The sequence below is a fragment of the Protomyctophum bolini genome (genome assembly GCF_963924005.1).
Source record: "Protomyctophum bolini genome assembly, chromosome: 14".
NCBI classification, from domain to species: domain Eukaryota; kingdom Metazoa; phylum Chordata; class Actinopteri; order Myctophiformes; family Myctophidae; genus Protomyctophum; species Protomyctophum bolini.
Window position 1 is genome coordinate 14,136,070 of NC_137875.1, and position 25,437 is coordinate 14,161,506.

Below are 25,437 nucleotides of genomic sequence, written 5' to 3' on the forward strand. Positions count from 1 at the left end.
GCCACACTCCATAAATGCCACTGCACTGGAAGTCTTATTTCCTCTGTCTGGAGGCAAGCCAGAGACGAGTCTCTGCATTATGGTACAGTGTGCCATGATCAATCTCTTTTATTGTTGTGTGCTCAAAGTATTTCACGTTCGTATAAGGAATAAGACGTTGTAAGTCATGGGTTGCAGCTGGAACCGAGGGAGCTGCTTTTGGGGTTTGTGGCACCCTCAGTCTATGTGCAACGTATACCCTCCTGTGGAGGTGGTGCGCTCTAATGGAGGCCCCTATGTCAGTGGTTCTTCCATTTTTCAAAAATAGCAGAGCTTGTAGATCTGCTATTTTTCAATAGATAAAGCATAACGTAATGCTAATACCAAAAGGGGTTCCCGCCCAAAATGGGTTATTCATAAGGGGACTATTTTTTCCTTCCACTAATGTTGGAAGCCAATTACATTGCAAACGGTATGAAAAATGAAAGTTTCATCCCAGTCCAACCCCCATTGACTCCAATTTATTCTATAATTTAGACAAATGTACTCTATAATCACTATTCAAGGAACATACCGGTAGGTTCTGTCCACTAGTAGATGCCACTTTCTCGGTCGTTGACACTGACAGGACAGTGTAATACAATCTGATTCCCTTAGTTTGTAGGGTTTTGCGTACAGCTCAAACGTATCGTAGTAGAATCTCATAGTGGGTGCGCCACAGTCTGAGGGGTGACCAGCAGCACTGTTACTTACTGCAGCAAACGATCTCTGTACGAGTCTGCAGCACAAAGCTTTCTTGAGCCATATCAAAGAAGAAGATGAAGGGTTTTTTTATTTATTGTTTGCTGCTCGTGCTCATAAAATAAAAGTACCTGAAGGATACCGTGAGCGCTGCCTGGTAATTCCTCTGAATTATTGATTTCCCTTGTTACAAAGTTTGCTACTCTGCTTGTACCAGACACAGCCTTGTGGATTATGGGATGTTTATTTATTTCCAACAGCAAGTCTTTTCTTCTTCTTTTTTTTTGGCTAATATTTATTATTTTGCCATCGTACACACTCTTTTAGTTCTACTGGATCTCACCTCCAATAGTCCCCCCCCCTCCAAACATTTTAGTCTAATTTGTATTTGTTGATGACATTTTCAGTATTTAGTCATAGTATAGATGTAGTCATTGTAGCTTAGTATTTATTTTGTTTTCGTCAGTGAAAAAAGGTAGTCGTTTTCGTCATAGCTTTAGATGACCAAAATACAGTATGTGTTTGCAGTCCAATTCTCTCCCTCACCAGTCACCCCATGGGCCCTTTTGGATTTAGAGGAGGCTTACACAATTCAATTGTAAAATCCCCCAAAGTGCTTCATTTTTCATCAAGGGTTTTGTATTATTTTTGCCCCCCCTCCCCCCTCCATGCAATTATAGAATGTCTGTCTAATATAATTGATTGCAGGTTGCTCTCGGGGCTCCGTCAATATTTCTGAGTGAGCGGCGAAACGAGCGTACATTTCTTGAAAGTGCAGGAATTTATGTAGCGCTGAAGGCTTTGGCCATTTAGCCTAATGCAAATGCAAACAACACGTTGTGTGTCACAGGCAGCCACTCTTGATTTCGTTTTTTTAACATATTTCCCGGCCTTCCCTTGCCTTCCTGCAGCGTTTAAGTCCCTTAAAAAGGCTGCTGCTCTCTTGACGTGGAAATATAGTACATCCTTGAATTCAGATACATTTTACTTTCACTTCCATGCTCTACTCTTCTATTCCTCTTGTTTTCCCCATGCAGTCTCCCCTCCTTTCATCACCATCATGAGTCATGAGTCATGCTTCCGTCACTCTGGCTCTGAGTCACCTCTACTCAGTAGTAGTACCCAGTACCACACAGAGGCACTAACCCCCCCCGCCCCCCCTCCCACCTTAAACTTTCTATCTCGCCGGCTCTCCTTTGTTGTCGAGCTCTCCCAGCCACCAGCAGAGTAGAGTAGACTGCTGCTACCTGCTGGCTGCTGCTGATGCAACGTACTAATGCAGTTCTCAAAGTGAGGTGATCCAGGGACTCTACCAGAGCTTGCACACCGTTGCATTTCTCAAAAAGAAAGTAAAAAAGGCAGAAATTCACTCAGATATTCGGGTCGTGAACGCAGCAGACTGGAAACAGCTTAAGGGTTCCGTGAGGGGGTTCTAAATTGACCCTTACAAGTCTGTATCTCAGACAGTGAACCTTAATGAACCCTGACGGGTGCATTTGGTTCCATTTGTACACTGTCAGAGTTATGGTGGGTGTCCTTGAGGGGTGGCGGCAATAGCTGAGTGGTTAGAGATTCCGCCTGGGGAGCCAGCTAGAGCCTGTGGTTGTCCCAGGTACCAGGCCAGCAATGTGTCGATGGTGTATCCCTGAGCAAGACTCTTAACCCCAAATTGCTACCGAGCACCATAGAATGGCTGCTCACTGTGCTTAGTTGTTATAGGATGGGGTAAATGTAGAGGACGAATACTATATATACATATAATGTGGCAGAAAATACCCCACAGGAGTGTGGATTATTCTATTCTATTCTATTGAAATCTCCTGTCCACATATACCGACGGCAGTGATGGACAACGTACTCTAAACCCCAGTACAAAGTATAGACGGTCTGTCTGCTGCTCAAAATATTACTCAACTACTACTAGTGAAATAAGTTGCTCAGTCAAATTTGTACTGGAGTATACGTAAATGTGTAAGTACTCCAAAGTACAAATGACAAAGTACGTTTTATTTTAAATATCAATGCATTGCTGTGTGAACCAAAAATTACAAATACTCAAAAAAACGTACTTAAGTGCCGAACTCAAGTACTGTACTTCATTACTGTCCGCCACTGGCCGTCATGTACAAATAATCAGGTTCAACCTCTCCCGCCTCCTAGCCAATTAAAACCCACGTTTGAGGTGAGAAGAAGAACAGTGTGAGAAAGATCCGGAGAGTGTCAGCGTTGCATAACATGTGATTGCTAATCAAAGAAGACTAGTATGGATGGACTGCCCCTGAGAGTGTTTCCAAAGATGTCAGGAAAGAAAACAGTGTGGTCTTGAATGTGCACATATTTGGAATCTGGCCCACTGACTAGGGGTGTGACTGAAAAAGAATAGATCATTTAATAAGATAATCCAGTGGTTACCAAACTTTTCAGGTCGAGACCCAAAAGAGACAAGAGAGATTAGATGTTTGCCCGGGGCCCCAACTAGTGAAAATAGCAGATCTACAAGCACACAACGCGCTGCGTAGCGAGCTTTCACTATTTCTTATTTATATATTTAATTTAATTATGGAATGTCTTAGATTTTGTTTTAAAATTCATGAAATTATTACAAAAAACTATTTGAAATATATAATTTATAAATGTAGTTACTCTAACCCACTGTTTGGGAAACAGTGAGATAATCGATTCATAATCCCTATGTTAGGCATAATTGAAAATCTTTCAATGCAATGCAATGCAATGCAGAGCTTGTAGAATTGGCTGTTTGCCCAGGATGCCAATGCCCAAAAGATGGATGCCAGCTTGAACGTGGTTCAAAACCCTCTCTCTAATCTCCTCTAGTATTACAAGACATCTTGTCACCAACACATTGGCTGACAGCATACATTACGCTCAAATGTGGTCATTTTTTACCACCGTTGTGCCAAATCTGCCACGGCACCCCGTTTCCAATCCACGCTACAGATTTTCCGCAGACGCGTCTCAGGATGATACATTTCCCCCGCCAAATGTTTTTCTCTGTGACCTTTTCTTCATAAAAGTCATTGATTTCCCGTCGCGGTGCAGTCGCTCGGCGGGACACTTTTCCCCATTGGTCTTGGCAGAAACACAAATACAGATAGGCTGCTAAATAATGCAACAGCTGGACCATCAATAAGGGGGACATGACATGAGAGGCGTCAGATTAATGGTTGTACACTCCCGGGACGCTGCCCTGAATAAGTGTGACTCCCGTCACGCTTCGACAAGGTTGAACTACATCGCCGATCACCATTCATTCACGACATGTCACACACAGACAGAAATAGAAGAGAGGGCTGTTTTTAAAAAGGTTTTATGGTCCCACCACCACCAAGAACAATCACCTACTAAAGAACCATTTTTATTAGTGAATGGTTTGAATTAATTAATTCAAACCTTTATTTATTCTCGAAAGACATTGAGGTCAACCTCATTTGCAGTGTCGTCGAGATACAACATAATACAACATTTCAAAGCAATACATATGTGTGTGTGTGTGTGTGTACATCTCAGATCATCATTCATCATACGTAAGGGGCGTGTGCTGAGTCTCATGTTTCGGAGCCCTCCCCTCCCGTCATTATAGACACCACGCAGTTTACTGTAAGTTGATTTTGTTGTGACAGACGCAGCTGGGCAGAGAGATGGGTCTGAGAGAAAATGAACTGATGAGGCCCCTGCAGTGCGCAGCACAGCGGAACAGTGGTGTGTGGACCGGGGGAGGATTTTAAATAGTTGAATCCTTGCCAAACTGTGAAAATATTTACCTCCATGTGAAATAGAACCGGGTGTAGAGAGCTTTGTTTATGGGCGCTTCTCATTTCACCGTGTTGTGTCGGGAGTTTATATCACCTAAGCAGAGAGACGTTTGGCATGGCCTTTCGGTACAGTAAAATGTTTACGGTGATGAATGCTTTACGGAGTATATCTTCACTAAGGAGCCCGGCTTGTGAATATACGAGAGGACTAGCATTTATTGTTTCAGACACAGCAAAGTGTCAATAAGGCTTTATCATTGTTTACTTTTATTATTCCATGATGTCTACAGAAAATGCTGCATCTGTATTTCGCGTAGTAGTTTAGTACTGTAAGTAGTATAGTATACGTTTATTATTATTTTCAGGTCCAGTGTTATAGTCGTACCGACGTGCCCTCGGAATAATGACGCTGACCCATCCAGGCGCCACAATAACACCTAATTGTAACATATACGACAGGGTCAAGCCATTGATCCAACACTCAATCGACTTGTCCTAACCACGCTGCGCATGAGCGAACAGGGCGAGCAGCGTTTCACCTGCTAAAGAAGAACCGGTCGCTTCGTCTATACTTGACAACCTTTTTGCAGACCTGGGGTAACTGAATAGAATAGAGGGTAAAAATGCAGTGTTATCAGGCAGTGCTGGTAGACCCCATGGTGTGGTGGACAACTGATCGTTTCTACCGAACGTTATGGTAGAAGTCGAAGAGTATAATAGTACATCTGCAGTGGTTGGAATTGGTCTAGATTTACATCCCACTGTGTCAGGTAGGAAGGACACCTATTGATTGCATTGTAAGTAAGTAGCCTCATGTGGGCCATAGGGCAGGAGCCTATCTCCTGTTTCCTTAGCGCGAGGCGGCTTTATGTACCCCCAATCCAGCCCTTGATTCTGAGTGCCAAGCAGGGAGGCATCAGTCTTTGGTATGACCCAGCCAGGGATTAAATCCTGACTTCCCAAACTCGGGGCAGACAATAAAGTAATTTGAAGCACACCGGATTGGACGCCAGATGCGCCACCATCATTATTGCAGTATCATTGCAGTTACCTCTGCTTCTCTGTCGGGAGAGGGAGACAGCGGACATAAAATGTGTGGATTTTAGTTTAAAGATAGCCACGTACTGTAGAAATGAGTTGCTACTGCTACTTCTTTCTCACAGAGAGAAGTGTCAAACCTTTATTTCTGAAGTGTAGGCTGATTATTACTAAGCAATGTATGCCAGCCATTCCCTGGCGTCCCACACGTTCCAGAAGTTCAAGTGGCCCCTGCTGGGAACCAACTCATGTATGCACTTTGACGAAAGCCTCGTGAACATGGGGAGAACTTGCAAAAACGTCACACAACCGTCTCTTGTGAAGCACCCTGCAGTGCGCTGAGCCACCGCGCCAGCCACCGACATTTACACATATTTATGTGTGACGGATCAGGCTTAGATTATAGTCAACGATCTAGTTCTGTCTTTGACACACATTAGTTTGTATTTAATACTGAAATTCACAGTCCTCCGAGGGCGTTTGAACTTTGAATACGCTTGCCTATGAATGGATAATGAAGTAATGAACTCGCATTTCACATTATGTGATGTTTCAGGTTACATCTATTAATGGGTCGTGTGTCGGATATAGTATTCCCAATATCAGATCCAGTTATTTTTGATCTGTACTAGACCGCTAGCGATAACTATTACCCCCATCCCTACAGTTCACACTACTGTATGCAACGAGAGGCTGTTATTTTCCTTCCTTCACTTGACGCATTAGTGTCGGGCATTTAACACTGAAACGAACAGTCTTTTGTGAAGAACTCATATGATATGTTGTGTGGATTCTCAATGTTTATCGAGTGCAGCTTAATGACGTGCATCTGAACTTACTCTTTTCTTCTCCACTGACTCTGAACTTTCTTTTTCTTTCTCTTTCCTCTGCCTTTCGTTTCCCCAGGAGGTAGAGGTCAGTTACTCTCATACGCACAAACACTCCGTGTGTGTGTGTGTGTGTGTGTGTGTGTGTGTGTGTGTGTGTGTGTGTGTGTGTGTGTGTGTGTGTGTGTGTGTGCGTGTGCGTGTGCGTGTGCGTGTGCGTGTGCGTGTGCGTGTGCGTGTGCGTGTGCGTGCGCGAGTGTGTGCATGCACGTGTGCGTGAATCCTTGTCATTAATAACTCATTTTCACTGCTCTTTCCTGCCTTGCTTTTATCATGCCCTGTCCTCCACCCCAGCCGCCTTCCCCTCTACTCGGTGTCTTTTGATTTCGATTAGCACAATGAATGTTCTAATTAAGTCGGCAATAGGGAGAGGAGCCACGTTGAAAGCAGGGCCATAACACCATATGTATGTCTGGCATGCACAGCATACTGCAGGCGCCGCGCGGTGCAGATAGAGATGGACTCATTTCCATGCAGGAGCAGCTATAGCTATAGCGCAGTCACTGCGCACATCCATCTGTGTTCCCTGTGATTCACTTAACCCATGAATCACACTAACTGCAGGTGTTATTGCTCACGTTATTGCCATCGTGGCGGAGTAACACGTAGGCTAATCTTCCAGGGATGTGACTTATGCTAGCATCTCTGTATAATTCAAACATGTCGCGTGCACTCGTGTCTCAAGCATTAACATAATGTTTAATAAATGACGGATGCTTCAATGAGGTCTCTCTCTCTCTCTCACACTCTCTCTCTCTGCGTGTTTTTCTGCAGGATGACTATGTCCGCACCGAGGACCAAGGCTCGAATGAAAGTAAGTCTCACACTCACTTAACCTTATAAGTTCTGCTCTCTTTGCATACTGTGTATATCAATAGGCTATGTGCATAAATGTAGTCCCAGCTTCCAAGGAGGTGGCACACCTGTTCCCATAGCTTTGTTTGACTGGCTCTGCAGGAGATTTGAACGAGAAGCACATGTGAAGGTGTCATATGTGTGTCATATATTTGCTCCTTATATGTTGTATAGCGTGAAAACCAGACCTGTAGCTGTACTGAGTGATTCCAATTTGGTGATGGGCTGCTCCGTATTTTCGCATTCTTGTGTGGCACTTGTGTGCTTTCCCTGAGAAAAGGTCGACAGACACAGAGTACAATAGACAGACACTAGTACTCTGTGTTGTATCTGCTGTTTGGCTGCATACTCATACTTCATTCCCTGAAGAAGACCTTGCTGCTAGGTCAAAACATTGGTTTCTTTTAAAATAATTCTTGCATCATGACTACGAACTCGTGTGTGGCCTTTTTCCTGTCAACAGCCTGACCTCCCACTCCCCGACTATGTTCTACATTCCTTCATTTTGCTTTTAAGCGGCAGAGATGCTCTATTTAGACCCTGCAGGCCTCTCCTTGACTCCAGCGATGACTGCGGCAGTAATTGAGTCTCTGGCAGATGAAATCATGACACGCTACAGAGTCGTCTGCCCCAGCCATTGTCCCTTGATTTGCAGCTTAAATGAAGCTGTCTGAATCACAGAGTCCATTAGCACGATATCCCACGGTTTAATGAAGGCCTAATTATGGCTTAAAATGAAAACATTGAGAGAGAAAGTAGAGAGAGAGAGAGAGAGAGAGAGAGAGAGAGAGAGAGAGAAGGGGGTGAGTGGAAAGAAGAAATAGATTGGGGGGGGGGGTCTAATGTGGTTTAATTAAGTGTAAAGTGACGTAATGTTAACATTATTCCTGCCAAATGTAAATCCATTAAGCGTTGAGGATAATTCTGGTGCTGTAGGACAGAGCGACCAGACAGAAAGATGATGGATGGTGCTGGAGGGAACAAAGTGTCTGTACTGTGGTAGCAGTAAAGACTGCAGGGAGGATACGCTGCTGACACAAAGACACAAATACATTCCATCAATGTGCAGCTACTGTAAATATGTCGGAAGTGGAACTGTAAAATGCAATGCAATAATACCATCTCCTTAATCCTTGAATTCGTTGTATTGGTTATATATAGAGTCAAGTTAAAGCAGAAGCTTGGAACAGAGAGGTCAGGGGAGAGTGTGGACACTTTCTCTACCGATCAATGGCCTTTCAATCAATGGTCAACGGTCAGAAATATGATCTATCATATGATCGGATCGGCGATTCTGGACGACCACCGAATCGACCGGCTGGACTCCGGCCACAGCGCTCCCTCTGGTCGTCGGTGACACCTAGTTTAAAGTCGGTCGGTCTGATGGTTCTCGAGTTACAGGAACTACAGACACACGTTCATTTATAGGATTATTATATTGATACCGTAATAATATATGTGATAAATATATCACATCCGATCCGATATTTATACTTTTTTATAGAACGCTGTCGCTCATGCCATATCACAATGGTACAATATCCAAAATCACAGACAATATCCAGTCTAACATCAGGATATGGATATAATTGATAATAGCTCCCAATCCAATTCCGATCATTTGAAAATGACATGTTCTGCTCTGATTTCCGATCACGTGATCGTGTGTGTGTGTGTGTGTGTGTGTGTGTGTGTGTGTGTGTGTGTGTGTGTGTGCGTGTGCGTGCATGCGTGCGTGCGTGGGCTTATGTGTGTGCGTGTGCAGACCCTGCATTGATCTGACTGTCTTTGCAAGGGGGTTAATGAGCCATAGGAGCCATCAGACGACATGTGTCAATCTGAAACGTCACTAAATCACTGATATGTCTTCACTGTGGAGCCTGCGGCTGCCTGCCTGGCTGCCTGGCTGGCTGGCTGGCTGGCTGGCTGGCTGCCTGGCTGCCTGGCTGGCTGAATGACTCCCACAGCCCAGCACAGTCAATACTCAATGCATGGAGCAAGACAGAGCTCTGCAACTGATGCAATTATCATTACCAGAAGTGGAAAGCAACTAAACACACTCACTCAAGTACTGTGCTTTAAGTACAATTTTGAGGTACTGCCTTTCTTTCTATACGTTATACTATACAAATCAAATATCTTTTACTTTTTACCTTTAGTTGCAGGTTACTTTGTAGATTTAGATTATTATTTCAAAACATTTAAGTCCTATTTTAGTGCAAACTCACAATGAGTCGGGATGCGATCCGTTGCATTGTGAGCTTGTACAGTACGTAGATCGGATGATTAGAAAGAATTTGATACATTTTGCACAATGAATACTTGACTTTTGGTTCTTTAAGTATATTGATTTGATACCAATAATGTACTTTTACGCAACAAAACTTTTGAATACAGGCCATTAATGGAACCTTGAGTACTTTTTCCACCACTGATTACATTCACACGTCACAGCTCTGCACTGAAGCGTGTAGTGTGTGGGAAAAGTACTGAAATGTTTTACTTAAGTAAAAGTATCAATACTTCAATGTAGAACTACTCTCTTTAAGTAAAAGCCTGGAATTCAAAATGTACTTGAGTAAAAGTACAAAAGTATTGGCATCAAAACGTACTTAAACTACCAAAATGTAAAACTATTCATTGTGCAAAGTGTCCCATTTCAACTTTTTTAATGTATAAAGATCTTTTGAAAATAGCAGATGTACATACAAGCTCACAGGGAAGCTTGTAGATCTGCTATTTTCGAATGGCCGAATGTATAGGGTTGAAGTAGTTAATGTATGTTTTGTAATTATAATCAAAATCTACAAAGTAAATAACTAAAGTTTTCAAATAAATTTAGCAGAGTAAAAGTACAATATTTGGATCCAAGATGTAGTGGAGTATAAGTAAAAGTATTGGAAATAAATATTCAAACGTATTGGAAATAAATATTCCAATAAAGTAGAAATACCTCAAAATTGTTGTACAGTACTTAAGTAAACGTACTTAGTTACTTAAGTTTCCACCAGTGGTGGTGGTGGACTGTCGGGCAGAGGTCAGGGCAGTTTGCAGGTCAGTTTGTCAGTCCAACACCCCCCCCTGTTCAATGATTTAATCAACATCCTCTCCAGATAAATGGCTGGCAGGAGAGAACAGCTGCAATTTAGGCACATGCAAGCAAGCACACGTCCGTGCACTTCAATGTGTGTGCACACACTCACACATAGACCTGTTCATGTCAAGAACCCCCTAAATGACACTAATTAGCCCTGTGGGGACCCCCCCCCCCATTTGAAAATGTATGCCCCCATAAGAGAAGATTTTCTACGGCTCTAGCAGTGATTTTCATTTCAAGGGCCCTCCTCGGTTTGACCTGAATTAGGCTACGGCCCCCTATTTAATGGCATTTCTATCTCTGGGACCCCCAATGTATATTGTAAAATCAAAAGTTGATTTAACTCTGAGAGTGTACAGACCCATAAGGGTCCATTTGGTTACTCTATCATTTAGCTGGGGACCTCCTGGAAGTCCCTCAAGGACCCCTAGGGGTCCCCACATCCCACCTTAGGGAACCACTGCTGTAGAGTACTTTCTTACGTATTTACTTACTTTCTTACTTATTTCCTTTACTTATTTCCACCTGTACTGTGCAATGCATATACGTACGTCGTATATACATACGCATACATACTGTACTGAACGTATGTGAGTACGTCATAGCTTGGCATGGCCAGATATATCACTGCGTAGATATTAGGAACTAATATGTGGAACTTCAGTGCGGAAGATCTAGTTCCAAGGTGTCGTTAAAGATTTAAACGTAACAGTTTAACAGTAACCGTGTGAAGTGAGGGGCACTCTTATCATCGTACATACATCCTCATACATCATCTCATTCCGGCCATTCAGAATTTGCGTCCTCACCTTCGTCTTCAATATTTGTGTTACGCAATGTTTGTGTTTACGCAACAAAATTGTCAAAATCTTGGTTACTACTGAGTGGACACTCATTATCAATAGCATTTAATGTTTGTGTTAGGACAAAGTTTGTGTACTTTGTGTACACAAAGTAGGTTTTCAAATGATTGTGTGTGTGTGTGTGTGTGTGTGTGTGTGTGTGTGTGTGTGTGTGTGTGTGTGTGCGCGCGCGCCACGCACGCACGCACGCACACACACACACACAATCATTTGAAAACCCCTGACTTAATCCTTGAATTCATTGTATTGGTTGTAGAGTCAAGTTAAGGCAGAGGCTTGGAGCAGAGAGGTCAGGGGAGAGTGTGGACACTTTCTCACCAATCAATAATCAATAATTTAATCAATGGTCAACTGTGAGCAGATCACATTATCTGCTGGCTCAGCAGCCCAGGAGGTCTAGCGTTTTAACACCTATACTGGACTTTATTGATAAGGGATATCAGTCCTGGGCTGAACGCACACACACAATTTGAAATATTTATTTATGTCCACATAATCAGAAGTACAGGAATACCTTGCAAAAACTGTGCAAAGGACATAAACACTGCCAGTGCAGTCAGACAATAGGAAAACAGTACATATAAGACGGAACATTGCTACAGACAATACAGTTGAGGGGCTTCCTGTAATGGCTGATACTGAGCAGTACGTTGCTAACTGTTTGGGCCATTTGAAGGTCCCTCACAGTCACAACCAACTTGTGCCTATAGGGCCTAGGCTATACCCAAATAAAAACTAAAAGTTGACATCCGTAGCCTAACTGTGAGATGCATGCGCACGCACGCACACACACACACACACACACACACACACACACACACACACACACACACACAGTGATGAGTAAGCTGAGATAGCTCTGATGACATTAGAGGTTGTGACTTTGTAAATGGGGGATAAGATGGTTGGCGATGATGAGGATGTCCGCTGCCTGTGGGGATTAGCCGCATGCTAATCTGAATTGGATTAGACTGGAGCATGGGGAGGCTAATTAACAGGGCTTTGTGGCAGCCAGCTTTTCTGTGACAACGGCATATAGGAGCTGCTTACTGTTATCACACTGTAGGCACAGAGGTGCAGGGCAGACTTTGATTGCAGGGACGCAACTATCCATTATGTCCTCAGCTGTTGTTCTGTTGATTAATAATGATTAGTAATCAATAGATATGTATAAATCGTTGCGATACGCTTTTTGGAAGATATATCATATCTGACGTGATATCATGACGTGACATATCATGTCACGTCATTGCATTTGACCTTTTATATTAAAGTTTTAACAGCAAGTGGATAGTAATGCAGACAGTAATTTACAATTTACAATTTAGGCATTTAGCAGACGCTCTTAATCCAGAGCGACTTACATTAAGCAAGAACAAAAGCATGGGAATACATCACATAAAAACATTCATCATGAAACATGCGTAAGCTAAGAAAGTAACAGTGGAATATCTATATAATGAAATTTATACATATAAACTTTACATATATACTACTATGCTATACATATGTACTATGGCGTGCTATGACTATATACAATGCAATTCTAGTGCTGTCTACATAACATGCTATAAGTCTGTTTCAAATGCTATCTAAGTCTACAGAAGTGCTATCTAGGGTAGAGTAAGTGCTATGGGCCATGATGGAGTCTGAAAAGGTGGGTTTTCAGACTACGGCGGAAGATTGGGAGTGATGCTGCAGTTCTGACTGCCATGGGAAGTGCATTCCACAGTTTTGGAGCCAGAAGGGAGAAGAGTTTGGGACGTGTGGAGCGTTGTCCCGGCGTTTTTAGTGAGGGTACTTCCAGCTTCCCTGCGTTAGCTGATCTGAGTGCGCGGGAGGGTTTGTAGGGTTCAATCATACTTGCAAGATATGGGGGAGCCATACCTTTGGTTGCTTTGAATGCCAGCATCAGAGTTTTGTATTCTGTGCGGGCAGCGACCGGGAGCCAGTGGAGGGAGCGGAGCAGGGGGGAGACATGTGAGAATTTTGGCTGGTTGAAGACCAAGCGAGCTGCGGCATTTTGGATCAGCTGGAGAGGCTTAAGTGCACATGCTGGTAGGCCAGTAAGGAGGGAGTTACAATAGTCAAGTTTTGACAAGACTGTTGTCTGGATTAGGAGCTGGGCTGATTCCTGGGTGAGGAACGGTCTAATTCGTCGTATGTTATAGAGTGTGAACCTACAGGATCGAGTGACAGCTGTGATGTGAGCTTTGAACGAGAGCTGACTGTCCAGGACAACACCAAGATTCCTGGCTGTTGGGACAGACGTTACCAGGGCGTTGTCTACGGAAATAGTTAACTCCCGCATAGGGCAGGACTTAGCTGGGAAGAAGAGAAGCTCAGTCTTGTCTGGGTTCAGCTTGAGGTGGTTGGAGGACATCCACTGTGAGATGTCAGCCAGGCATGCCGTGATGCGCTCTTCCACCTGAGTGGCAGAAGGGGGGAAGGATAGAAACAGTTGTGTGTCATCGGCGTAGCAGTGATAGGATATATTGTGGGCAGAGATGATAGTGCCAAGGGATTTAGTGTACAGTGAGAAAAGGAGGGGACCAAGTACAGATCCCTGTGGGACCCCAGTTTGGAGGGTTCGGGGGGATGATAACAGACCTTTCCAGGAAACCTGGTAGGTCCGTTCGGTGAGGTAGGAGGAGAACCACTTTAGTGCCGTTCCACCGATGCCTAGATCCGCTAGGATGTTGGTCCGACCACCTACAAGCATCCCTCCTTTCAGTGGCCATCACGCCATCTGCTGGGCCATTCATCTATGTAGTTTAATGACTAGTATTAAAATGGTATTGTCTGTTTTTATGTCCAATGTATTTAGTTCATAAAGTTAACATAACTAGCTATAACTAAATGCATTGGAAATTAAATAAAAAGGTAACTTTACAGGATTCCAATTCAAAAATAGAAAAAAGTAATTCAGGATTTCAATTCAAATATAGCAAAAATATCTGATCTACAAGCTCAAAACTCGTTGCAGTGGTACGCGTTTTGAACTTGTAGATAGGCTATTTTTGCTATGACAGAAATTTGCAATGTGGCACTCTGGAGTGAGTGTGGAACTACAGTATAGTGGCCCTCTGGAGTGAGTGTGGAGCTATAGTGGCCCACTGGAGTGAGTGTGGAACTATAGTGGCCCTCTGGAGTGAATGTGAAGCTATAGTGGCCCTCTGGAGTGAGTGTGGAACTATATTGGCCCTCTGGAGTGAGTGTGGAACTATAGTGGCCCTCTGGAGTGAGTGTGGAACTATAGTGGCCCTCTGGAGTGAGTGTGGAGCTATAGTGGCCCTCTGGAGTGAGTGTGGAACTATAGTGGTCCTCTGCATATTCAAAGTTTCTCACATACATCATCTTATTCTGGCCAATCACAATTTGCGTCCTCCTAACCCTTCAATGTTTGTGTTTACACACATTGAAGACAAAAGTCTTAAACACTCAAAGCTGGACGTAAGGGGTTCCTAAAAAAACCCAAACAGCTGCCGTCCGCTCCCACGTTACTGTACTTAGAAATGCCGCCTGTTGCCATGTTGGCTTCGTTGTCTGTCCTCTTCTGCGTCAGCCAGCGTGCTATTTTCAATGGACCCTATACCTATTGAACGCATGGTCGCTTTGAGAAAATATGAATTAAAAAAGCCAAAGCACAGAGAAAACCTGCGTGTATATCAGCGATCACGTGGGCTCGATCGTAGTGGAGATAAATATTCTGTGACTACTTGAAAGGTTCGCTGGCAGGAGGTGAATCTTTTATGAATCTATTTACTCCGGCATGCAGTGAATGAGTTAAGGGGAAGGAGAGACCGATGTGATTGAACGACCGACCGGGGAGGGAGGGAGGGACAGACAGACAGACAGACAGACAGACAGACAGACAGGGAGGGAGGGAGGGAGGGAGGGAGGGAGGGAGGGAGGGAGCGTGAGAGGAAGAGTGATTGTGATTTCCCAGAAAAGAAGAAAAAGGAAAAAAATAAAAAAAGGCAGATTGAGCTGCAAATCACACGGCTCATTCCAGAAATGATTCCCGGACCACCGTGAGTGAGTCTGTTGCCATGGGAACGTCATCATTGCAGCGCTATGCAGGGCAGGCGCTGCTTTATTAATCCGTGGAAGCCTGTTAAAGTTGACGTGAGGCTGAGACATGCAGCATGTTTCTCTCTCTACAGTATACCATGTTGTTTCTACCACATCATGACGCCCTGTAAGCTTGTAGATCGGCTATCTCTGCTTTTTGAGGGGCTGCTATGCCCAGCTTTGTGTGTTTGTACCACGGAAATGATTTGATTGGCTGAGCACGGAATGTGATGTATGATGATGTGTGATGATGGTGTAGGAATATCTTTCAACATGGAATCGATTATGATAATAAAATAATTGCGATCAGAGACGATGTAATGTAATAATTGTGACAACCCTGGTATCTCTGAGAAGGACCCCCTATGGGTCCCGGACCCCCTGTTGAAGACCTCTGAACTACAGTGTACACACAACACCTTATGCTTCTACAATCTACAGTATACCCACACTGTAACAACACCACCATAATGCTTCTATACATACAACAAGAGCACAACAAACGCAGCCACCTTATGCTTCTCTAGCCACAACAGCACCACGCTACATTGTGGCTGCCTGCTAAGTGCTAACCTATGCTACTAGATTTATTATTGTCTCCACCAGGCCGAAGGCATGGGGAGAGAGTATGTTTTGCACTCCCTCCGTCCGTGTGTGTGTGTGTGTGTGTGTGTGTGTGTGTGTGTGTGTGTGTGTGTGTGTGTGTGTGTGTGTGTGTGTGTGTGTGTGTGTGTGTGTGTGTGTGTGTGTGTGTGTGTGTGTGTGTGTGTGTGTGTGTGTGTGTGTGTGTGTGTGTGTGTGTGTGTGTGTGTGTGTGTGTGTGTGTGTGTGTGTGTGTGTGTGTGTGTGTGTGTGTGTGTGTGTGTGTGTGTGTGTGTGTGTGCGTGCGTGCGTCCGTCTGTCTGTGTACAGCTAATCTCCGGCACCGTTAACCCGGTTCGATGCCAAATTTTGCACACACACTCCCTGGATGCCAACGATGAACCTCTGCCCCAATTTTTTCCAGAACAGCATGTTATAGCGCCACCAGGAGACCGACTTTTGTAAAACAATTTATTTTATATTACTCCTCCAGATTCTGTCCAAAAATCCCATAAATCGTTATACAGTATCTCTATAGTCATATGTTCAAGACGGATCTGTCCGATATTTCATATTCCATCCTAATTGGCTAACATCGGCTTTTAAAGTTTGCAGGATTGGCCCGTTTTGAACAAAAAGCCTCAGATCATGAACGCAGCGTGCAATTTACGTGAAATCTTTCACTGACTTTCCTACTAGGGCTGAGGAATATAATATCCCAGAGATTTGCCGAAGAGGGGAAAAAAGAGAAGACCTCTATAGTGTAAACCCCCAAAGTATATAGGGTTTAATAAAGTATGATTCTGCAAAATGTTTTTTTTTTTTTTTTTGCTGACACAGCTTTACAGTGGACACCTTCCTACAGTATGTCTACATTTACACCCTCCACCTGGACTCATTATACCTCCTCTTTTCCCTCCACTCTACCCTGTTCCCCGTTCCCTCTTCAATACTTTGTCATGTCACCTTCATCCTCCTGCACACTATAGGCCAAGAGAGTACAGCCACACGTTTCTTGTTTTTCACATCCCGTCTCGTCATTGTTTAATAAATATATAAAGTTTCAAAGCATGTTCAATTTAATGATCAATTAATCTATTGTGTTCCAGCTTGGATCAACATAGTATTGTATATAAAGTAGTTTATGTTCCTATTTTGGCGCTCGATATCACAATTTTGCTTACGGTACATTTTTGAGGGGGCGCTAGCCCCTCCTATATTCAGCTATAAGTGTAGATCTTCGTCTTACATAAACATTAAATTCCCATTGACAAGGAATGGAGAATTTACGTCATACTAGAGCGGTGCTAGTTGGGCACTGGCCCACTTGGAACGATGCAAGTGGGAAATGAATGCCCCACCCAGATATAATGCGTTGGAGCCTCTACAGCGGTGCCCGTTGGGCACTGGCCTACTTGGAACGATGCAAGTTGGAAATGGATACCCCACCCAGATATTATGGGGCACGGGCAGTGACCTTTTTGTGGCGGTTCTGGACAACCGTGGGTCCGAATGACTTGACACCGGCCACTGCAACCCCTGTGGGGGTGTGGAACGTGTGTGTCAAATTTGAAGTCGGTGGGGTGAACGGTTCTTGAGTTACGTGGATTACGGACGGACGGACGGACAGACAGAAACTTCACACGGGTGTGACTTAAAAATAATATATATAGCCCACCCAGCCCACCAGTGTGTCCCACCCACCAGTGTGTCCCACCCACCAGTGTGTCCCAACCCACCAGTGTGTCCCACCCACCAGTGTGTCCCACCCACCAGTGTGTCCCACCCACCAGTGTGTCCCGGGCCCACAGCTTAGAAACAACTGCTGTAAGGGACATGCTGGTGACAGTCCAATGGATGATGGGTGCTGATGATGATGACGATGCCTCCGTACCCTGGCTTCTCTCCTCTTCTCTCCTCTCTCCCCGGAGCTGAGCAGTTGCAGTCACAGTGTGTTACAAAAACCAACCCAACCGTGACAGGGAGGTCTATTGTTTTGATTTTCCTTCTCAAATCAGATATCCCTCTTTTTCCGCTTCTAAATCCTGGGACACAGCCATGACTAATGCCCCCCCACAAACACACACACACACACACACCCCGGCTGATGGAGACGACAGGATACGAGCCGATGGCAAGACCTTTTTGCCTTGTCCCGAAATCTATTAAACCAAATGCATTCGGAACACATTTTTACATGCAGACGCTTCACCGGGGCGTCTCTATCTTGTAGATGGTGCATGCAGGGTTTTCTCTGTAAATAAGCAGTGTTCTTGCTGAGCCGTGCTGATGGATAGCGTATAGGTGAATGGGGAGGGGAAGAAGAGGCTGTCCGGGGGGCAATCGGGCCGGGTTGGAGAGAGAGAGAGAATGAGAGAGGGGGGGGGGGGGCCCGCTAAGGCGAAGACAGCGGTGACATATGAGTGTGTGCGTGAGGATGACACACGGTGGAACATTAGCCTCTAGCCAAGAAGAAGGTGATGGATGGGGAGGGGGTAGCTATCTGCGGAGCCTTTAGCCCAGTGCTGGTGATTGCCTGCCTGCCTGCCTGCCGGCTGGCTGGCTTCCACCACGGCACGGCACACACACATACACTGAATAACGACCATTAGGTCTCATTGCTGAAAGAGTGCATGGAGGTGGCTCGCAGGAGAGGGACGTATAGAAGCAGGCGGTTGTCAAGGTGAGGTCTGGGGACCTCAGGGTGCAGGGTGTCCCCATGGGAAAATGGGTTAATGTTTACAATGTATGTAATTTGTATGTCTATGGACTTTTTATGATAACATTTCTTCCGTACACAAGTGTGAAGTGAGGGCCAAAAACACATCGGTTTTGTGGTCCACAGAGGTAGTGGAGATGGAATAGAAGGCAAGACAAGCGAGAGAGAGAGAGAGAGAGAGAGAGAGAGAGAATATGAATGTATGTATTTATGAAAAGCAGGGATGACTCACTTCTCCATTATTATGCTCCCAGATGTAGATACCACCAAGGACCCGTGCCAGAAGGTTAAGTGCAGCCGACACAAGGTGTGTATCGCCCAGGGCTACCAGAGAGCTGTGTGCGTCAACCGCAAGAAACTGGAACACAGGTGAGAGAGAGTGTGTGTGTGTGTGTGTGTGTGTGTGTGTGTGTGTGTGTGTGTGTGTGTGTGTGTGTGTGTGTGTGTGTGTGTGTGTGTGTGTGTGTGTGTGTGTGTGTGTGTGTGTGTGTGTGTGTGTGTGTGTGTGTGTGTGTGTGTTATTAGTGCATACTGTTGCAAGGTCAACAACACCTTGTATTCATTCAATTCCTTACAAGGATCTGTGGTTTGTCTCTCGTCGGGGTCAATGGCAACAGGCTCTAAGAAGCTACTCTTCTTTGTATCCTCTAGAGCAGTGGTTCTGAAAAATGTTCAGGTCGAGAGAGACCCAAAAGAGAAATTAGACTATTGCCCGGCCGGGAGCCAAGCTAGTGAAAACAGCTTTGCACCGCGTTGCAAGCTTGTATATCTTTATTTTTTTATCCATGGTTTTAATATACTAACAATTCTTTTAAAAAAAAATATATATATATATATTAAAAAATCCTTTAAATGTAGGAAAAGAAAATGGGATTCACTCAAGTCGTGACCCATAAAAATTGGTCCGTGAGTCCATGACCCTCAAATGGGTCTCGACCCACATTTCAATGACCTCCATAATTCTGAGAGTGTGTGCATTTTGTACACTCTTAGTTGCATTTGGAACCCCCTGAGGATCCCTGGACCACGGTTTGAGATGTCTCCCCTATTCTTTATCACACCGACCTCGACTATGCTCAACTTATACTCGGCGTATAAACCTTGTAGCAGAAAGATCGGTTTCTGATATACTGACTTTCTTCATCGCACACGCATTCCATTTTGACAGATTCTAGGCTCATTGTTTGTTTACCTGTTATCTTGTGGTTTCAATGTACAGAACGTTATTTAGATAGCATGTTGTTTACTTTAGACAGATGCTAGGTCCATTGTTTACCTGCCATCAATAAAGCACCTTATTTAGATTAGCTTCTTGGTCGACGGCCAATTACATATATTTTTGGGGGTCCTTGACCTGAAAATGTTTGAGAAACGACTGACATAGAAACATAGGTTTTTCAGAAAACTGTCAGGATTTAGAAGGCATTTGTAGAATCGTCCTCAGGTCTAAATGGGTTGGACTCGGATGTTAGATTCATCGTCTGCCTTCTCGCTGCATTCTATTTACAGTATGTGATTATTTACCCTGTTTATTATAAGTCGCTCCGGATTAGAGCATCTGCTAAACCGCATGGTTAAATTGCAATTGTTATTGCATGCACAACAGATTGTAGAAGCATGAAGGAAATCCTCGGTTCAATCCAATATATATAGCTCTGACAGACAGTACTGAGAAAGCCAGCATTCGTTCACCCGCATTGTTTGTACAATTGTTTGAAGAAATACAGTAAAATCGTGCATCCGAGGCGAGACACATGTGGTATTGACTCTTAACCCATTCTGGGATGGGAATTCCTTTTGGCGTTTTAAGCATTATGTTATACGTTAGCTATTGAGCTACGAGCTTGTAGATCTGCTATTTTTTGAAAAGTCGTGAAAATGAAAATCTTTGAATGTATATTCTTTCAGAGCGAACGATTTCAACTCAAATCTTTGCTTCTGAGGGGTTCCTGGAATAACATATTTCCAGATGGGGGTCGGCGGCCAATTACATACACTTTTTGGGGTCCTTGACATGAAATATTGAGTACCACTTATATAGAAACATAGGTATTGAGGTATTTCAGAAAACTGTCATGATTTAGAAGACTTTTTTTTATTTCGACGTCAGGTGGTGGCCTAAATGGGTTAAGGCTGTATACAGAGATAAAGACATGGAGGTAAATAGTATACAAAGAAGGCATCATCTCAAACCCATTCGGGCTGCAGAGAAGTATGGTACACATGTTCTTTTCACCAGTATTTGTACACATATTGCACTTAGATATATAATTACAGATAAGGTCCTATAGCCTAGAAACCAGACTAGTCTGCCACAGGAAAAAATCAATCCCTGGGGAGATTGGTCTGGCACTCCTCAGTTTGAATTACATTTTGCTCACCCCCAGAGTTGTGGGTGACCAATCAGAGCCCACTTGACATTGTGAGACTTTTCTTTTGTTGCTGTGACGTTGGAATCTGTTTGTAACCGTCCCTTTGGAAATAAATCTTCCACGCCAAATTTCCAGACTAATATCTACGCAGTGATGATAGCCTGATGCCAGGCTACAAGCGCCCACCTATGTGTTCAGAGTCTGCCTACTTTTCCCGGGGAACCCATGAAGAGGAATTATGGTCGAATTACACCTATATATTGTTTTTCTGTTCTGGTACTTGGACTGGGGAGATGTCGTGCTCATCATTAGCTTCAGGCAGTACTACTTGGACTGGGGAGATGTTGTGCTCATCATTAGCTTCAGGCAGTACTACTTGGACTGGGGAGATGTTGTGCTCATCATTAGCTTCAGGCAGTACTACTTGTCAACCAGTCCTAGGCTAGCCCATTGGTTCCCAACATTTTTATACTGAAGTACCGCCTCAGAAAATATTTGGCTCACCATGTACCACCATAATAACTGATGTTAAAATACAGGAGCGTATACCTGCCCCTTTTGTTCCATTCCCAAGCCAATAATGCTGCTGCTCTGACAAAACTGTGTGTGTGCGGCGTGCGTGCGTGTGTGCGTGCGTCCTCTCTTGCAGGCTGAAGCAGCCAGCTCTGAGGTCCGCTGAGGGGAACTGTCACCCCTGCCCCATCTCCTCCACTGGGCCCGTGTGTGGGTCCGATGGACACAACTACGCCTCGCAGGTACACGCACGCACGCACAAACCTTAATTGTGATACCCCAGAATTACAGTACATTTCAAGCACAACTCAATACAAAGACTGTTAACTGTGAGTGGATGACCCAATAACGAACATTCTCCAAAAAATGGGTTTGCCTTGACCAAAATTGTGTTTGTGTGGCACATTTCAACAACAGGCAAAGAGAGATCACACAGAATTAAAGAACGTGCAAAAAGACATGGGGAATCCAAGCTAATAGAAACTGCAGGCTTTCTATTCCTGAAAAGTTACATTATATTAATATATATTAATATATGACATATACGAAGGCTGCCGGGATTGTTTAATTACCTTTGGAGCAAGTATTTGCACCTTTGATCCATGAAAATCCGCTTGAAAACTCTCCAATGATTTGATTTGTTATTGAGCCGACAAAAAAGCCACTTCCGTGATCCGGACAAAGAGCAAAGCGAGCTAAGATTGTCCCTACACCCTCGTTCACTTTGCATTGGACTCAGTTTCCCAGAAGCCCTTGCAAGGCGGCGGTTGATTTCCAGTTACGTCATCATAACGCGTCCGCCTCGTCACCAGGTCCGCTACAAATCCGCTATTTCTTTAAAATGATTACAAAACGGTAGTAGTATTGACACTTAAATAAAGCAACGTATTAGTTCCCTGCAGTGCATCGGTGAGACCCCGGCACATGTTTACAGTTTGTCATTTGCATAGCGTAAACAGGCCATTGGCGTGCGTAACAGTGTGATGGCGGTGGAGCAGCATATGGCCACATATGGTGCAGTGTGTGCATTGGGAGGGCAGCATTGTAAAGGGTCTCTCCGGGGACAGACAGAGACACACAGAGCTCATGATAAATGGGCTCGCTGGGGCCGCCGGGCCGGGTGTCTGCTGTGCTGCCTGGCTGTTTATTAGGCTCTATAACCCAGCACACAGTTGTTGTTCATCACATTGTTATTGTTCTTATTCTGCCACCTTTGTAATGCTTCTTCTTTTAGAAGCCAGCCAACCTCCTCATCTGTGTGGACAAAACCCTCTTATTTACATATTCTAACTTTTAGGTTTTTTTCCCTGTAAATCAACGACCCTTTCTTTGTTCATTAAGTACAGTACAGCGTCACACAAAAGCATGAGAAGTTGCAAATCTCTTTCGCGCTGTGTTCAGAGCTTGGAGATCTGCTACTTTTGAATTTGAATCCTGAAATTATTATTATTATGAGGTTTCCACCCGACAGAGACGATGCGTTGAGCACGTTTGAAGCTCAGAGTAAAAGCAGTGCATGTAGCTTAACCCATTTGAGGATGATTCTACAAAATGTCTAAATCCTGACAGTTTTCAGAAAAAGGATTCTCAGTGGTTCTCAACGTTTTTCATGTCAAGGACCCCAAAAACTATATGTAATTGACCACTGAACCCCCATCTGAAAATATGTTGTTTCAGGGACCCCCCCCCCCCCCAGAAGCAAAGATTTGAGTTAAAAGCGTTCGCTCTGAAAGAATATATATTCAAAGATTTGAGCCACATTTTCACTATCTTTCAAAAAATAGCAGAGCTTGTAGATCTGCTATTTGTCAATAGCTATTGCTAAAGTATAACATAATGTTTAAAACACAAAATGGGTTCCCGCCCTGAATGGTTAAGTAATGGTTAAGAATTTTTTAATCTAATAAATATTTCTCACATAAGCCGCAGATTGTGAAAGTAATAAAGTAAAATCCTGTACTGTCTATCTATAATATTACCAGCTCAGTGACGTGTCTGCCCTGAGATTGGGAGGTCAGGCGTTCAATTCCCCAGCCGAATCATATCATACCAGAGACTGTGCAACTGGTACCCACTGCCTCCCTGCTTGGCACTCAGTCAGCATCAGCATGGATGGGGATAGGCTCCTGTGACATACATACTGACATGCATGAGTCTACAGGCCCCCATTTAATGGCTTTTTAAAATTATTTATCTCTAAGACCCTGATTTATATTGTTATTTTAACTCTGAGAGTGTACAAATGGAACCAAATGGACCTGTTAGGGTCCATTTGTACACTCTCAGAGTTACAGAACCATAAGGGTCCATTTGGTTCCAAACTATCATTTAGCTGGGGACCCCCTGGAACTCCCTCAAGGACCTGATCGAGATGTAAAACAAACGGTGCCAACACAAACATTAAATGTCATTAACAATAAAAGAGACAATATGACGTAATGAGTTACATTATGACGTACATTTTCTCTTCATTGTCAATGGCGTTTACAAAACAAACATTGAACTAAAGACAAACATTAAACCTGTGTATAGGAGGGGCTAGCGCCGACTTACTATTATTTCACCAACCTATGAGCTCGCCTACTTTCCCCCCGCTCCCCTCCTCCTCCTCCCCTCCCCAGTAGAACACTCCTATAATCTCCTATGCCACTGTTTCTGCTACCCGTAGAGTTATAAAGGAGAGTGCGGACCGTGTGCGAATCGTGTGATAGCTATTCATTTCAATAGAAGTTGCTCAGTGGCGTTTTGAAGCACCCGGAAGACTGCCGGAAGTACGATTATAACTCAATGGCTCGAGCGAGTGGAAGTTGAGAGCGGTCTACAATTTGAGGTCAGGGTTGTTGACGCGCGTTATGCACATGACGTCCCTGAACGTCCGTCCACCTCCATGAACGTGCTGCGGTTCCAGTTCTGGCCAGTAGGTAGTGGCATGCAGCTTCAACGTTGCACAGACGTTCTGGGAGCTTGTGCTCACCCAGGCTTTTTTTTTTAACATTATTTTAACAAAACGCCTGCGGTTTCCGAGGTTATGTTTACAATGACAACATAGGCTTTTCAAGGTCGGTTTTCAGCTTCTCTCTACCTCATTCCAACTGCCTGGCAACACCCTAGCAACACCCTAGCTGGCCTAGCACAATCTAGCAACCGCTTAACAACCAGTCAGCGGTTCTGGTTGACTCGTCTCTTGGGAAGCATCTTCTCCGACCTTGTTAAGAGGTAGAGGTGAGGAAGGCTCTGGCTAGCAAGCAGAAAAATCTATAACGTTTGAATTGAGCGGAGGTGGGGGAAAAAGTACTCACATGTTTTACTTAAGTTAAAGGATCAATACTGCAATGTAGGAATGCTATGTTACAAGTGAAAGTCCGGAATACAAAAGTACAAAAATATTGGTTTCAAAATGTACTATTTTGAAAATAGCAGATCTACAATCTCAAAATGCGTCTCATCGTGACGCATTGGGAGCTTGTAGATTGGCTATTTTCAAATGGCCGAAATGTATGGCTGAAGTGGTTAGTGTATGTTTTGTAATAATAATCCAAATCTATGTGGCCCAGATGGTTAGCTCAACCGTCTGGGCACCTGGGCTGCCAAGCCAGCCTGACGGCGTGCCACGGGTTCAAATCCCGATCCCGACGGCCTTTGCAGCGTGTCTTCCCCCATCTCTCTCCCCATTCCTGTCAGTCTACTTTCAACCTAACGATAAAGGCAGAAAAAGTCACAAAAGAAATCTTTAAAAAATAAAAAATCTAAAAAGTAACTAGTAACTAAAGTTGTCAGTGTGGAGTAAAAGAGTACAATATTAGGATCCGAGATGTAGTGGAGTAGAAGTAAAAGTATTCGAAATTGGAAATATTCAAGTAAAGTACAAATGGCTCAAAATTGTAAGTACAGTACTTAATGTACTTAGTCACATATTTCCACTGCTGCTCACGAGCTAAATCTAT

General features: G+C 44.0%; 1 protein-coding gene across 2 annotated transcripts in view; it reads left to right on the top strand.

Annotated features, from left to right (window-relative positions):
* Positions 1 to 25,437, top strand: part of spock2 (SPARC (osteonectin), cwcv and kazal like domains proteoglycan 2) — a 54,296-nt gene that overhangs the window by 17,037 nt on the left and 11,822 nt on the right. For both annotated transcript variants that reach the window (XM_080781551.1, XM_080781552.1), the window contains exons 2-4: positions 7,193 to 7,232; positions 18,863 to 18,977; positions 21,630 to 21,735. In XM_080781551.1, the coding sequence (XP_080637677.1) occupies positions 7,193 to 7,232; positions 18,863 to 18,977; positions 21,630 to 21,735 (261 nt within the window). The remainder of the gene's footprint in view (positions 1 to 7,192; positions 7,233 to 18,862; positions 18,978 to 21,629; positions 21,736 to 25,437) is intronic.